This window comes from Onychostruthus taczanowskii, unplaced genomic scaffold (genome assembly GCF_017590055.1).
Source record: "Onychostruthus taczanowskii isolate IOZ18803 unplaced genomic scaffold, ASM1759005v1 scaffold86, whole genome shotgun sequence".
Taxonomy (NCBI): Eukaryota; Metazoa; Chordata; class Aves; order Passeriformes; family Passeridae; genus Onychostruthus; species Onychostruthus taczanowskii.
The window spans coordinates 788313-804060 of record NW_024506552.1 but is presented as its reverse complement, the minus strand read 5'-3'; the positions used below and the strand labels follow the sequence as shown (position 1 = coordinate 804060).

The following is a 15748-nucleotide window of genomic DNA, read 5'->3' as shown; positions in this document are numbered from 1 at the left end:
GCACTGTGAGGCACTCATGGAAATGAGAACAAGGATTAAGCCCTGCAAGAATCTAAATCTCTCTCCATCCACCCCGTGAGGCTCTCTGGAGCAACACTGGATTAGCTGCCTTCATCTGAAATGGACGTCATTTATCCCAAGTCTTCAGCCAGAAAATCCCCAGGCCCAGCCCCACTGTCAGGCAGAGCTTTGCAGAATGTCCCCAGCACTCTTTGAGGGTTGGTTTGAGCACCACCTGGTTCTTGGATTTTACCCTGGCACACTGAGGGGCTGGAGAAAGGAATGCTGAGGCCTATCCACACCCCAAATATGCTTCGTTCCCAAAGGAACACAAAAAATGATTTTCAATCAAAAATACCAGGTCTTTTGGGGAAAATTGCCAAGTCCCAAATGCTGTGTGATCAGCACAGTGTGAGACTGGACCCCCAGTGCCACCATCCCACTGCTGGATTCTGGGCATGTCACCCAGCCCCTCCCTGTCCCAGCTCACAGGGGAGCTGTGTTCAGAGCTCACAGAACAGGGTTCAGAGATCCAGGAATATCCCTGTGATGAATATCCCTGTCCCAGCTCCCACAAACAGGGTTCAGAGATCCATGAACATCCCTGTCCCAGCTCCCACAAACAGGGTTCAGAGATCCATGAACACCCCTGCCCCAGCTCCCACAAACAAGGTTCAGAGATCCAGGAATATCCCTGTGATGAATATCCCTGTCCCAGCTCCCACAAACAGGGTTCAGAGATCAGATAAATCCCTGTCCCAGCTGGAAGAGCACCAGGAGTACACCTGTGACCACTCATGTGTTTCCTTGGCAGAGCAAGGCAGGATTTTTCCAGGGCAGAACTCTGGGAAAGCAGGATTGTGACACTGTGAGGCAGAAGGAAGAGCAGCCCGTGCCTTGCAGGGACAGATGTTTGCCCTGGACAGTTCCTGGGGGAATCCCTGCTGGAACATCAACTGGCACCTCCTCATCTCACTAATTAACATTAATGCCCCGGGCAGAGCAGCCTCAGCAGCACCAGGCCCACAGCCTCTGCTGCATCCCTGCCCTCCCCTCCCTGGCAGGATCCTGCACAGCCAGGGAAGATGGAAAACCGACGGGTTTTCCCCAAACCAAACTCCAAACCCAAGCTGGGATGAAGCTCCCAACTTCAGCAGCACACCCAGAGAGAAAAAATCTCCATGCTGACAGAAGGTCAAACCTTCACAGCAAAATCCAGGCTTTTTCTTCATAGCAGCAGTAAAAAAAGGTTGAAAAAATTTTTAAAAAAAGGTTAAAAAATGAAAGAAAGTTTGAAAAAATTACACAAGAGAAGGAAACGAGAAAAGAAAAATGAGAGTCCAGGAGCAACAGAATGCACAAACACAGAGTTGCACAAACAGCTGTGCTGCTCTGCAGGAGCTGCTGGGTGAGAATGCTCAGAGCACGTGGGAAGATGCCTTTTTTACAAGTTTGTAGCTTTTTTTACCATCTATATTTACTGAATTTATTAAGCCACGATAAAGTCCCTCCTCCCTTTTTTACAAGTTTGTAACTTTTTTTACAGTCTATATTTACTGAATTAAGCCCACGATAAAGCCCTCCTCCCTGCTGTATCTCACATCTGCTGGCAGCCCTCAAACCCAGCCAAACACAAACATATCAATGAACCTTTCACCTTTCCCCTGGCAAAACTCGAGACCAGGATGGGAAGAATCCTACCCCAAACTACCAGCTGAACCTGGAATATTTTGTTTCAACTGATAGCTGACATAAATAAGGAATATCTATTTATCTTTGTTTTCACAGAAATACAAAAAAAGGCCAGAGAGTGATGATTCTGTTGGGCAGAAATCAAGGCTGGCTGGTACAAAGTTTGGTTTGTGGCACAGGGAAACCTGCTCCAAAGGTACGTACAAGGATACTAGAAAACATCACCTGAATGTGAATTATTGTTCCCTAATATTAAAAGCAAGAGAGGAGTTTCTTATGCATCACTTCAGAAGAATTTTACTTAGAAAGTTTAGACTAAAGGCAGGGGGGAAATGGGGACAAAACAATGGAAAATAGTGCTGGAAAAACTAAAACAGCTCCATGCAGCTCACCTTGACCTCAATGAAGTCTGGTTTCCCGAGGGATATCAGGTCAGCATAAGCTTTGAGTTCATCCACGTTCCAAGCTTTCACCAGGGTCAGCCTATAAACAGTGCGTTGTTGCTGGAAAAAAGGAAAAATCCTATTAACATCCCATGCTGACCCAGGAATGAAGGAAAAATCACACTGACATCCCATTCTCACCCAGGAACAAAGTAAAAATCCCACTGACATCTCATTTTGACCCAGGAAAGATATTCCAGTCTTGCACACAGATTCAAACAGGAGAAAGAAATGAAATCATTATTATATTCCAAGAACTCAGAGATTGAAGCAAACCTGTTCCTTTAGGAAATCTGCCCTGTTCACCTGGGCTGAGCCAGCTGGTGCCACACAAATCCTCCCTCTGCAGACCTCAGAGCACAGGCACTTTCTTTGTACAGGAGTTTAACTCACTGGCACAATAAGCAGGAAATATCTCTCTCTCCTGGATTTGCTTCCCCAGGCACAAAACCTCCCCATGAGTTACAGGTGTTTCAGTGCCTCTAGCTGGATCATCAGCACAGGGGACCCTCACAGAAACATGGAAGGATTTATGTTGGAAAAGCCCTCAAAACATCAAGTCCAACCTTGACCCAGCACTGCCAAGGCCACCACTGAGCCATGGCCCCAGGTGCCACATGTACAGGGCTGTTAAACCCCTCCATCACCTCCTACACAGCCTGGTTCTGTGTCTGACAACCTTTCCATGAGAAATTTTCCCAAAATCCACCCTGAGGCTCCCCTGGCCCAGCCTGAGGCCGTTCCCTCTCCTCCTGTCCCTGTTCCCTGGGAACACAGCCCAACACCCCTGGCTGCCCCCTCCAAGGGGAGATGTGGAGAAGATTCCCAGATCCAACTCCCTCCTAGGAAGGGGACAGAGAGTTTCTCTGCTTGGAGTTATTCTCATTTGCCCTCCAAGGGCTGCTGTCCAAAGGAGACACTGGTGACAAAAGGCCTCTCAACACAAGCACTTGACAATGGAACAAATCCACTCCTCACATCCGCTTGCTTCCATCCTTCCCCTCCCCTTCATCTTCTACTGATGTTTTATTTCACTTATTTTTGGAATTTATTTTTATTTATAGAGCAATTTTTCAGGGAAATCTGCAGTTTCGATGAACTCCTTTGCTGTGTCTGCACACTGTGGACTGGAAAATATAAATGCTGATCCCAGTGTGGGCAGCAGGGCAGGGATTTGGATTCTGCCCCTGTGCTCAGGTGAGACCCCACCTGCAGAGCTGCCCCAGCCCTGGGTCCAGCACAGGCAGGAGCTGGAGCTGCTGGAGGAGGCTCCAGGATGGGAGCAGCTCTGCTGGGAGGAAAGGCTGGGACAGCTGGGAATGCTCACCTGGACAGGAGAAGCTTTGGGGTGACTGAATTGTGACCTTGCAGGGCCTGAAGGAGCTCCAGGAGAGCTGGAGGGAGACTTTGGACAAGGGATGGAGGGACAGGACCAGGAGGAAGAAATTCTTCCCTGTAAGAGTGGGGAGGCCCTGGCACACGGTGCCCAGAGAAGGAACATTTTATTCTTTCAGATCCCGACTGCCACATCAGTGAATTCTGCCCTACCTATAAAAATCAATGTATCACTCACCTAGCACCCATTTCTGTGTGTACCATGGAGGGAAAAGTAATATCTACACCAATTTGCTATGCAAACCTTCCAGGTTATTTACTAAGAAATAACTAGAAGAGAAACAAATGAACACCAGGAACATCTTCCAAATATGTCAAGAACTAGACCAGCTGACCTCTACCCGTGGCATTTAAGCAGATATTTAAAGAACAAGAAATTCTTCTGATTTCAATGGATTGGCAAAAGAAAGGTCAAGAGACAAGCAGGAAATCAACTGTTAATTACTGAAGAGAGAAGAACAGTAGAGGAGCTAATACAGAAAAATAAACATGGTTTTTGCACATAACAGAGGAAGAAGAAAGTAGAGGGAAAAGATCTAAGGAGGAAAATCTGCAGTGCCCACACCTCATCAGTCCTGTGGAATTACTGGAGACCAATTAATGAATTAATGGGTCCCCAAAGGGCAGCTCCCAGTGGGGAACAAGTGCAGCAGCTTCAAGGCACCAGTAAATACCAGTTTGTATTTAACATAACTGGTCCTGTTTCACAGCAGCCCCAGTGAGAGCAGCACATCCTCCCAGGCAGGCAAGTGGGGCCTTCTCCCATTTAAATCTCCTTTTACTATTCTCCAAATCACATCCCAGCTCATTTAGAAGTTTAAGGTCAAGGACTTCATAAAACTAAACATGCTATGAGTAAATTAAAGGGCTTCTTCCCCCGGTGCAGCACTGACAGGGAATAACTGCAGCCTCTGTGTGTGCCCCTCTGCAACACCTGAACTACCCCAGAACCTGCAGGAACTCACCATGGCTGGGCAGGGAAAGCACTGAAAGAAACTGAAACTCTGCCAAAGGCAGACAGCAAACAGGTAGAAAAATCAGAAATTAATCTGGAGAAGCCTCTTTCCAGAGGGCAACATCCCTGCAGTGTTGTTGAGCAGAGAAACGCTGGTAGAAGGCACAAATCAAAATGAGTAATATCCCAAAATGTTATCTGGGAGCAATCCTTGCAGACTGCCAGCAGTACAAAGAGCCAGGCTGTTTTATTCATGGATTATTTGTATTTGTTGTACAATAGGGCCCCAGGAGATCCTCTCATAAGCACAGCAAAACAAGAAATAAAGAGCTTAAGCCGTGAGAATTTAACGATCTAAAGCATCAGGATATAAAAGCAGCCCGGGATGCTCCACACTCCAAGCTTCCAGGAAAAGCAGCTGTTGCTCCACTCCAGTCAAGAGGAGAACACAGAGGAAGAGGAGTCAGTGTGAGAACAACCCTGCAGATGGGTGCCAGTGAAGGTGTGGGTCTGGTGTGTCTCTGTGCACAGACCAGTCTGACACAGAGGGGCAGCTCACAGGGTCCCAAAAGTGCAAGCCAGGAACAGCCTCCTGTTCCTGAAACTCCTGAGGGCAAAGGAGGGCAGAACTGGCCAGGAGAAGCCCAGCCTTTTCCCTTTGGGCAATTCCTGCTAAAATCCTTCCAGGCTACCCCAGGAAGCACTGCAGCCCTTCAGTGTCAGGACAGGGCACCAGGGAAACACAGCCTGACCAGGCTGAGGGGACGATCCTCAGGATAAAGAATCCTTCCACTGGGTGGATCTGAGATCCTGGTCTCAGCACACACTGACTGGCCCAAACCAGTAATCATGGAATCACAGACTGGGTTGGGTTGGGGCCTTAAAGGGCTTCAGTTCCAGCTGCTGTGGGCAGGACACCTCCACTGGAGCTCATGGCTGGAGCCAGTATCCAAACATCCTCAGAAAATGAGGGGATTTTGTCAGAGATGTGGCTTCACTCTGCACTGGAGGCTCTTCTTGTCCCCCTTGTCCCTGGGAGCTGTCACAGCTGCCAGGGCTCCCTGACTGGCTCATGCTTCCCTGCCTGCCCCCTTCAGAGGCTGGCAGTGCAGGGTTACGGGGCAGCTTTTTGTGGGGACAGGAAAAGCAGACTGGAAGCTGGGCCAGGGCAGGCTCAGCCTGGATCTCAGGGAAAGGTTCTTCCCCCAGAGGGTGCTGGGCACTGCCCAGGCTCCCCAGGGAATGGGCAGGGCCCCGAGGCTGCCAGAGGTCCAGGGATGGCCAGGCTGGGATTGTTGGGGTGTCTGTGCAGGGCCAGGGGCTGGACTGGATGATCCCTGTGGGTCCTTCCAGCTCAGGACATTCTGTGATTCCATGAAAAAGACCAAACTTTCTGTCTCAGGGTGTCTCATGCCCCAGTCCCACACCAGCAGTGCCCATGGTCAGAGCTCAGAGTCAGGACTGGGATCACCCCAACACGGACACAGCTCCTTCCCCTGAGCTGAAGGCTCAGCTGAACCCCAGATGAGTCCCCAGGCTGCTGCACCCCTGCCCCCCTCCAGCAGCTCCTCCTGGAACACACCAGGCTCCCTGGTCCAGCCTGGAGAGCAAGGGGCCAGCTGCCACTGGCCAGCCGGGAGCACAGGGGCAGCACTGACTCTGGAGCCTGTTCCCAAGGCAGGGACACTATCCCTGGAAGCCATCCTCACATCCTCTAGCCTGTCTCATGTACCAGTGCTCTGGCCCAGCCCCAGCCAAGGACACCTCACCAGAGGACTCAGTGTCACTCTGACAAAGTGTTCCCTTCCCACTCCAATAACCACAAGGGACTGAGGCTGCTTCTTTTTTATAATTTCTTTTTAATTCCCTCCTCCTCAACATTCATCTTTTCCTAGATCAAATGTAATTATTCTTCATGAAACAGCCCAGGTGTAATCCCAAGAGGAAGAGGAAACACATCACCTGCAAAGAGCAGGATGCTGGAGGCACACGGGCTTGGCTGGGGCAGGGGAGCAGCTCCCTTCTCCAAGGCCCTTACCTTGGATCCTGTAACTTGAACTCTTTTGTTCAGGCAGAATATCAATGTCCTCCTGTTTGGAAATAAATAGAACTACACCCAGATTTTTGTTTCAGCTGCTGGCTTAGGCTCAGGTATCCTAAACACTCACATGGATTTCTTAGGTACTGATAAAATTATTTTATTGTCATTTCATCCACAGACTCCTCCACAGAAATCCCGATTTTTGCAGCTAATGAATCTCAGCATTCTCAACAGAAACACAGCACAGCTGGATGAAAAAAGCACTCTCGGGGGAGGAAATGATGGTGCAAGCTCTAAACAGAACCTGCCCTTTGTTTCACACAACTTCACAGCCCTTTCAGCACCGGATGAGGAGCAGGAACCACTTCAAAGGCAGCTCCTTCCATCAGGATTTTCTTCCTCTCTTCAAGGAAAGGCTCCACTTGCAAAAAAACCCCTTCATGACACATTCTCCGAGCTTCTGAGCTGGCAGGAGCCGCTGTGCCCGTGGCACGGGCGGTGGCTGCAGCCCGAGCCTGCCCGGGTTATGCAACTGCTCCCAGCGCTGAATGCAGATATCAAAGCCACTTTCACACTTGGAAATTACTTGTCACAGCGTTGTGGATAGGCGAAAAAAAGCCCCTGCAGCCAAAATCTCTTCTCCACAGCCGATAAGGAACTGCTTTATGCAGAAATCTCACCAGGGAGAAAAGATCCAAAACACAGCCCGAGGAGATCTCAGATCCCATCGCCCCCCAGACTGCACAGCTTTCCAAAGCCTTCCAGTTCACCAGAAACAGCCCCTCTGAAAGGACTGGAGGTCACTCCTGCCTCTCACAAATCCAGCTCTGCTGAGCACCCAGGAGCTCTGCAGGTCACAGAATTCTGGAATGATTTGGGTTGGGGGCATGTTAAAGTGCATCTCATGGGCAGGGACACTTCCCACTGTCCCAGGCTGCTCCCAGCCCCAGTGTCCAGCCTGGCCTTGGGCACTGCCAGGGATCCAGGGGCAGCCACAGCTGCTCTGGGCACCCTGTGCCAGGGCCTGCCCACCCTCCCAGGGAACAATTCCTAATTCTCAATATCCCATCCAGCCCTGCCCTCTGGCAGTGGGAGCCATTCCCTGTGTCCTGTCCCTCCATGCCTTGTCCCCAGTCCCTCTCTAGCTCTCCTGGAGCCCCTTCAGGCCCTGCAAGGGGCTCTGAGCTCTCCCTGGAGCCTTCTCCTCTCCAGGTAAGCACCCCCAGCTCTGCCAGCCTGGCTCCAGAGGTGTCCCAGACCTGGGAGCAGCTCCATGGCCTCCTCTGGACTCTTTGCAAGACCCATCACACTCCAGAGCACCACCAGGGAAGGCTCAGTGTCCTTGGAAAGATACAGATGAATCCATTCTTGTGGCAACCAGGAACCTCCCTCTGCACAGGGGCTTCTCTCTGCCCTGGGCACATCCATCACCAGATGGATGTGACTGATGGGGAGTGAGTGTCACCCCCCTGTGACAGTCACTGCAGGGCCAGGGAGGGCTCAGCTGAGCACATCGCACAGCTCAGGAGGGATTTTTCCCCTCACAGCTGAACTCAGCACAGAGCACAGAAGTTTCCAGCTTTCTTTCTTAAGGCAAAGGAGCATTAAAGCAAACCCCGAGGAGGCTTTGCTGCGTAGGAACTCACAAACCCACGAAGCATTGTTCCAGCAGCTGCCAGTAATACCCAGGTGAGTGCAAGTGCAGCCTTTGTCTCCGGTGCTAAAAAGGTGCTCATTAGCATAGGCTAATTAACACATTAACTCTGCTGTGAAACACCAGCAAAGCTCAGAGCAGGAGCTCCAGTGCTCAAGAAGTCAGTGCTGAACCCAGGCTCCACCCCAGGCTCAGCTCCAGAGCCCTGGGCTTCATCCAGGACCTTCCTGTTGTCCCCACATCATCCCCAGGATGGGGACAAAGCCACCCTCACCCTCTTGCTGGACCTTGCACAACATCTCACTTCATACCAAGGACCTTCTTTGCCTCCTGTCTGGGTGTGAGGAAAAGCAAAACCAAATTACTGATACTCAAGTACTTGGGGATGTGGATTTTCCACGATTCTGGAGTTTCTGAAGGTTCAAAAGCTGGAGATGGATCATTGGGCCCTGTGTTTTCCTGCCTGCAGTGACCCAAAAGTTACTGTGAACTCTGAGCTTAACTAGAATTGAGACATTTCTAATTCAGCCTGGAGTTTTCAGTCACACTGCACTTCCAAAAGGGAGGTTTTCTTTGGATTTGGATAAACCAAGTTAAGTACTGTGTAAAACCAGCAGAAAATAATTTGTTGTTACATGGGTATAACAAAAATGTCAAATTTGGGTATTTAAAGTAGGGCTCTGAAATGACCCAAGATTTGTGTTTCCTGGTATGTCTAAGCACAAAAATATCTCTAGGTGCTCAACTTTTCTCATCTGATATTTAAAACCTTTCCTCAAAGCAGAGGGAATGTGTAGCACCTCTGCTGGGAGGTGGAAAAGGATGTTCTTTAAAGTCCTTCTAACCCAACCCATTCCACGATTCCGTCATCTGAGTGCTAATGCCAAAGAAACTGGGATGTTTTTACAAAATAACCCCAAACTCACAAAAAACAAACATCAACCCCAAACCAAAACACATCTACCACTACTTTTCCATGCAAAAGCCATTCCTGCTCCTTGTGAGGGAATCAGGCAAAAAACTAATTAGAGAATCAGGAAAAATACAATTACGAGGTGATGTCCACATGATGAGGATTGGTTCTGCATCTTCTCTTGAACCTGGAGCCCGAGGCAGTCCCTTTAAAGCACTTTTTAATTCTTTCAGCTTTAATATCAATGTGTAAGAACCAAAATTGTCTCTCTGAAGTATAATTATTGCGAGGAGCCAAGCCCGATCTCTATATGAAATTCCTTGTTCTTCCAAGGCCTTGAAGATAAGATGAAAACTGTCCTGAATAATAATTAGGAAAACAGCAAAGTTGGACTTTTGGTCTGCATCAGGTTTTTTATCAAGGAACACAACTGCCCTGATATACCCCCAGCTCTGAAATCCTGCCTAGAAAGAATAAGAAAGTCCTGCAGTGAGATGAACTCATCAGCATTAATTCCCAAGCTGGAATTTTACACCAGAAAAGCCCCTCAGCCTCTGCACAGCCCTGCTGATGTGTGAAGCACAGGAATGAGGGATCAGGACTGGAAACTGAGGAGAAAAACCACCAAATTTCACTCCCTCCACACTCACTCTTCCTGCACTTGCTTGTAATCTATTACTTCACACTTCAGCAGAAATTAATCAGATTATTGAAAAACCTCTATAAATAAAACAAAGTACAGCAACAGCTTTGTTTTGAGAGCTGAAAATGTTGTTCTTAAGTAAATCGAAACCATGACTGTTCTTCACCCATTTTCCATGGAATTGTTTTTAACACACTTGCCCTTGGAAATCAGCACCAACAACATTCCAGTGATTCTTTCTTTCCTTTCCATATTTCCAGTGCAGTTTCAAGGAATCATGTAAAATTTATACCCAGGGAAAAAGAAGCCCAATGCAAAGGGACTTAAAATAGAACAGCACAAAAACAGATCCTATCAAATCAGCAGCAAAACCCACTTCAAGCTTGCTGTTTAACAGGCTGAGATGGTTCTTCTCCCAGGAAAGGGTGGATGTTTAACTCCACAGAGGCAAGAAAAGCATCAGCAGGAGACTGAGGTGCCACAGGCACAGCACTGCCAGGCTCCAGCTGGGGCAGGGAGTGGAACAAAAACCCCTTCCAGCAGCAGAAGTGCTCCAGCGAGCTCCCACCGCAGTCCCTGTGACTTTCACGAGACCCCAGGCAGCAGACTGGCAGGGAATGCTGCAGTGAAAGCTCCCAGGACAGGCAGGATCAGGACCTTGTCCATCCCTGGGCTGGAGCAGCAGCTGCTGCAGCAGCAGGGACCTGCCAGGCACATCCCAGGGGACAGGGCCTTGTCCTGCCCGGCTGCTACTTTGCCTCATGGCAGAAGCTCAGCCAGGCCTGACCTTGGCTCCAGCCCATCCCTCCCTTCCCTCAGAGCTGCTGGCCCTGGAGAACCCTCAGCTCCTTCCCCTGAGCACAGGGATGGCTTCTCCTCTACTGCCCGGGACAGGCACTGCTGCAAGGGCACACGATGGGGGACACAGACTGGGCTCAGGGGGGAAAAGCCCTCCAAGGTCGAGTTCAGTCCCCAGCACTGCCAAGGCCACCACTGACCATGTCCCCAAGTGCCACATCCTCAGGGCTGCTCAATACATGCTTGTGTCTGGCCAGGTGTGGGAAAGAAGAGGCTTCACAGGGGGATGAGCTGAAGGCAAAATCCAGGACTTGGCCTAGCCTCCTCTCCTTTCACATTTCCCAAAATGCCCCAGACACAGCTCCAGAGCCACATTCTGAGGCTCCATGACCTGGTGTCTCAGGCTTGGCTCCTTGGCCAGGATGAGGGAGGCCTTGGAGAGGCACCATGGCAAAGCTGTCACCTCATAGTGACAAACCTGTCACCTCAGGGCACAGTCAGACCCCAGCAGTGCAGGGAAGGTGGGAGAAACACAATACTAAAGAATAAACTACAGGGGAGTTCCAAAGAAGGGGCTGGAGTGTATCCAGGGAAGGGAACAGAACTGGGAAGGGTCTGGAGCCCCAGGAGCAGCTGAGGGAGCTGGGAAGGGGCTCAGCCTGGAGAAAAGGAGGCTCAGGGGGGCCCTTGTGGCTCTGCACAACTCCTGACAGGAGGGGACAGCCGGGGGGTCGGGCTGTGCTCCCAGGGAACAGGGACAGGAGGAGAGGGAACGGCCTCAGGCTGGGCCAGGGGAGGATCGGGGTGGATTTGGGGGAAATTCCTTCACTGAAAGGGAGGTCAGGCCCTGGCACAGGTGCCAGGGAGGTGGTAGAGCCCCCATCCCTGAAGGGGTTCAAAGCATGAGTGGATGTGGGCATAGGGTCAGTGGTGGCCTGGGCAGTGCTGGAGGAATGGCTGCACTCAGCACCCTGGAGGCTTTTTCAGCCTCAGTGATTGTGTGGCAGGAGGAAGTTTGCCTCTAACAACAACACATCAGCATCTTAACACAGACTGGGGAACGTGAAGAAAGAGCCCCACAGTAGCATGTGCAAAAAGGAGTTGGGGGTGAAGAGCAGCTCAAAAGGAGCAGCTCAAAAGGAGCAGCTCAAATCCAGCCCCACTGAGGCCAAGGCTGGGGCTGAGGCAGGAACTGAACATTCCCAGAGCCACCCCGGGCCCAGGGCCGGAGCCCAGGCTGCCCCACAGCACTGCCAGCTGCTCAGGAGTTTTCAGCCATCCCAGTTATTTATACACCCAGCCAAAGACTTGGATGCTTCCTCACACATCATCTCTGTAGTTGGAAATCTCAGCCAGGAAAACAACTTCCCACTGAGATTTCCCAGGGGCCTGAAGGAATAGTCTTCAAAATCGCTGTGTTTTGCTCAGCAGTAGGGCATACAGGAAAGGAGAATAAACTGTATTTTCAATAACCCTGTAATACTGAAGGGTTGAGGGAGTAACAGAAGGATCAGTCTGGAAGAGGGAAAGTTTTGGGGTGATCCATTTGTGGCCTCCCATCACCTGAAGGATTCCACAGGAAGGATGTGAGGGACTTGGGACAAGGGCTTGGAGTGCCAGGACAGGGGAAATGGCTTCCCACTGCCAGAGGGCAGGGTGAGATGGGATATCGGGAAGGGATTGTTCCTGAGAGAGTGGCACAGACAGGAGCTCAGCCACAGCCTGGGAAAGGGTGACTGTATTTATGGGAATAGTGACACTCGTTATCCTGGGAAATAACAAACCAGCAATGCAACTTCCAGTGATGAAAGCAGAGATTAAACTGCCATAAAAACATAATTACCTCGTTAAAAAACACTCTCGCAGGCTGTGAAGCAAATGATTTATATTTTTCTTCTGGGTTTTGTCCAAATCATCTAAAAATAGATCTGAAAGCCCCACCAGGATTGCTAAAAATCCTGCCCAGTTGACTTCACAAGGAGCAGTGTAAACAAGAAGCCTGACATAAATTTATCTTATTGATTAAGCAATCCTTGCAAACCCAGTGCTTTTGTAAAGCCTTAATTCAAGAGTTGGGCTCTAAAAGAACAATTATGGGCTTTAAACATCTTAAGTGCCCATTCTGGTAAATAGGTGAGCTTGAGCTGGGGCTGAGGGAACTCCTGCAGGTGCTGGAGCAGAGATAAAAATCCCAGCAAAGGACTGACTCAAGTCCTGGTGTCTGGGGATCCACAGTGCAAGGTGTGCTCCACCTGAGTAGCCTGCTCAGGGGACACCTGAAATTCCAACACCTCACATTACAGTACTCCTTTAAAGACCCAGTGTCCATGAAATGCCTTCAGATCCTGCTGCTTCCACAGCCAGCTGGACTCAAAGAGCCCAGAGGCAGATCAGAGTCCCCAGGATTGTTAAGCAAATTCCAACCCTGAGCTAGAAGGACATAAAAGCAATGATGCAAACACACTCACATTTGTACAGCTCTGTAAACAGTTGTTTTCTATTACACGTATTTATTATGGATCATCAACTTCCAGTTCCAGGGCTCATCACCCCCAGACCTGCTGGGTTTAGCACTAAGCACTTACAGATGGTTTGCACTGCAGCTCATTTGGTTCTTGCACCAAGAGATTTTGTCCCCCTTGTCCTGTCACTCTCTGCCTGTGTAAAAGTCCCTCTCCCTCCTTTTAAAAGGCCTGTTTAGGCTCTGGAAGGGGCTCTAAAATCTCCCTGGAGCCTTACCTTCTCCAGGTGAACATCCCCAGCTCTCCCAGCCTGGCTCCTGGAGCATCTCCATAGCCTCTCCTGGACCCACAGTTCACATCTTCCCTGGTAATTCTATGAATTACCACATTATAACCACAATTATACGAATTTCTAGGAATTCAATGCAAGATGCCCCAGAAGCTTTGCAGCTTCAGAGGGGACTCAATCCTTGTGCTGCAGTTCCTGCATTTCTCCCATTGCCAAATCCAACAGCAGCTTCATCCAAGAGAACACACAGGACTTGGCTCCCAAGTGCACAACCTGCAAGACAACAGCTTCCAGAGGGGTCACTGGAGGGAGGGAGCAGCCATGGAAACCACAGATGGGCCACGTGGTCTGCAAGAACACAGCCAGCACTCAGAGCCACCAGCACCCAGCTCCCACCCCCAGCTCCTCACAGCCTGGTGTGGTCGACAGGAACAGGGCCAAGGCACCCACATCCCCATGGGACAAGGGAAGCAGCACTCCTTGGCATGAGCCTGTTTATTGCCCAAAGCCACCTGACCAAGGAAGTTTGGGGTCTCTGTGACCCCAAGGAGCTGAACTGGGAGAAGATCAGCGAGCAAGCACTGAAGGCACAGCCCTTCCCTGAGCACTGCTGCCATACTCCTGCTGCAGGATCCTGCCCTGAAGGTCCCAATGAACAAACCAGGTCAGGTCCCCTTGGAGCCAAGCACGTGGGTGTCACCCTGGGGCAGGAGAACCTCCCCAAGACCACCCAAAGGACACGTGGCACTGAACAGCCCTGGCCACCCCGTCCGTGTGTCCATGTGTCCAAGTGTCCGTGTGTCCCTATGTCTGTGTGTCCATGTTTCCATGTGTCTGTGTGTTGGTGTGTCCGTGTGTCCCCATGTCTGCATGTCCCTGTGTCCGTGTCTCTGTGTGTCCACATGTCCCTGTGTCCCTTGTCCGTGTGTCCCTGTGTGCATGTATCCAAGTATGCCGGTGTGTCCCTGTGTCTGCATGTCCCTGTGTCAGTGCAAGCCTGGCAGCCAAGCACCCCTGCACACAGCCTATCACAGCCACCCTTCAGGAACGGATTTCTCCCCCTCCAAAGCAGCATGCTCCTGATTCTGCCTTTCCCAAACCCGGGAGGGTGTTCCCACAACCACCACATTCCCAGAAAATCCCTTTCCTTGCTTGCAGTGCTTCTGTCTCAGTAAGGCACGCCCCATTCCAGATGAGCAAACACATCACTCCTGCAGATGTTTTGTCAACTTGTCTTTCTTGAAATGCCAAATGCAAGGATCCAGAGGAATGGATTCAATGAACCCATTAAAGGCCTCTCACCTGTGAGAGCTGCTGGGGTTTGCTCAGTGAGGAGAGAAATCCAGATTTAATGCATTTAGCAACTGCAGTGTGATGCACTGCCCTGCACAGGCCCAACCTGAGCGATTCAGCCCCATCAGCTCAGCTTCATAATAAAGGGCTCAAATAAAACCTTGGCTGGAAGCGAAGTGCAGCCCCAAGTTTCCCCTGCTGCCACAAGCAGAATTTTAGGGTTGTTCTTTCTTTCTGGAGAGTTCCCATAAAAACACACACAGGCTCAGCCTCCTCAGGGAGCCTGTCCATGCAAACTGCTCTAGTTCACAACCAGAGAACAAAAATGTGACCAAATGTCCCCAAGGCCACAGAGGCTGCTGGGGGAGGTAGGAGATCCCAGAGCCAAGTCCAGGGCAGGAAACAGCCCTTGGCTGGTGGTTGGATAATAAATAACCTGGAAGGGCAACAGAGACTGGTTTGAACCAAGCTTCTTAAAAGCCAAGGCTGGCATCTCTCAGGCAGCTTCTAGAAGAGCTCCAGGCAAAGGAGAGATGCTCTTTAACAGAGGGTGAGAACTGCAAATGCTCCTGACATTTCTGCAGCAGAAATGCTGGGCAAGCTGGAGAACATCTGCTGCCTGAGGAGGGAAGGGATGAATGCAGCTGGAAGGGGATGAGGAGGAGGAGGGCCCTGTTACTACCACTTCCCAAGGCCATGGGAGGGGGCAGAGGTGCTCTGTCCCAACCCCGAGGTGGCACTGGCACCCTCTGCCAGGCAGGAATGAGAGGAGGGGCTTCACCTGGGATGATGGCTGGGGGAGAACACAGATTCCACCCCCTGCCTGTGCCTGGGGCTCTCTGGGGGGCCACAGAACCCTCCCTTCCCCAGCCTCACTCCCTGCCCCCCCAAGGTGCACAGGACAGCAGCTGCTGGAGTAACCCATCCCTTTGCCTGGATGGTATGAACATCCCTTTGCTGTGGTATGAACATTTCCCCCCTTCCTTGCCTGCAAGCAAACCAGGAGGGACTAGCACAGCCAGAGCAATGAGATTTTGGTCCCTCAGCAGCCAAGCACCTTGCTGAAGCCTGGTTTGGATTGCTGTGAGAACACTGAAAGGACAGGATGGGTTTCAGAAGCAGTAACTCCATATTAACATCATACCTGTGTCACACTCCTCAGGCTGCACT

At 50.6% G+C, this 15748-nt stretch overlaps 1 protein-coding gene across 3 annotated transcripts in view; it reads right to left on the bottom strand.

Annotated features, from left to right (window-relative positions):
* The window catches only part of LOC121346893 (S-adenosyl-L-methionine-dependent tRNA 4-demethylwyosine synthase TYW1-like), a 93486-nt gene that overhangs the window by 19140 nt on the left and 58598 nt on the right, over positions 1–15748 (bottom strand). For all 3 annotated transcript variants that reach the window (XM_041425050.1, XM_041425049.1, XM_041425048.1), the window contains one exon: positions 2085–2195. In XM_041425050.1, the coding sequence (XP_041280984.1) occupies positions 2085–2195 (111 nt within the window). The remainder of the gene's footprint in view (positions 1–2084; positions 2196–15748) is intronic.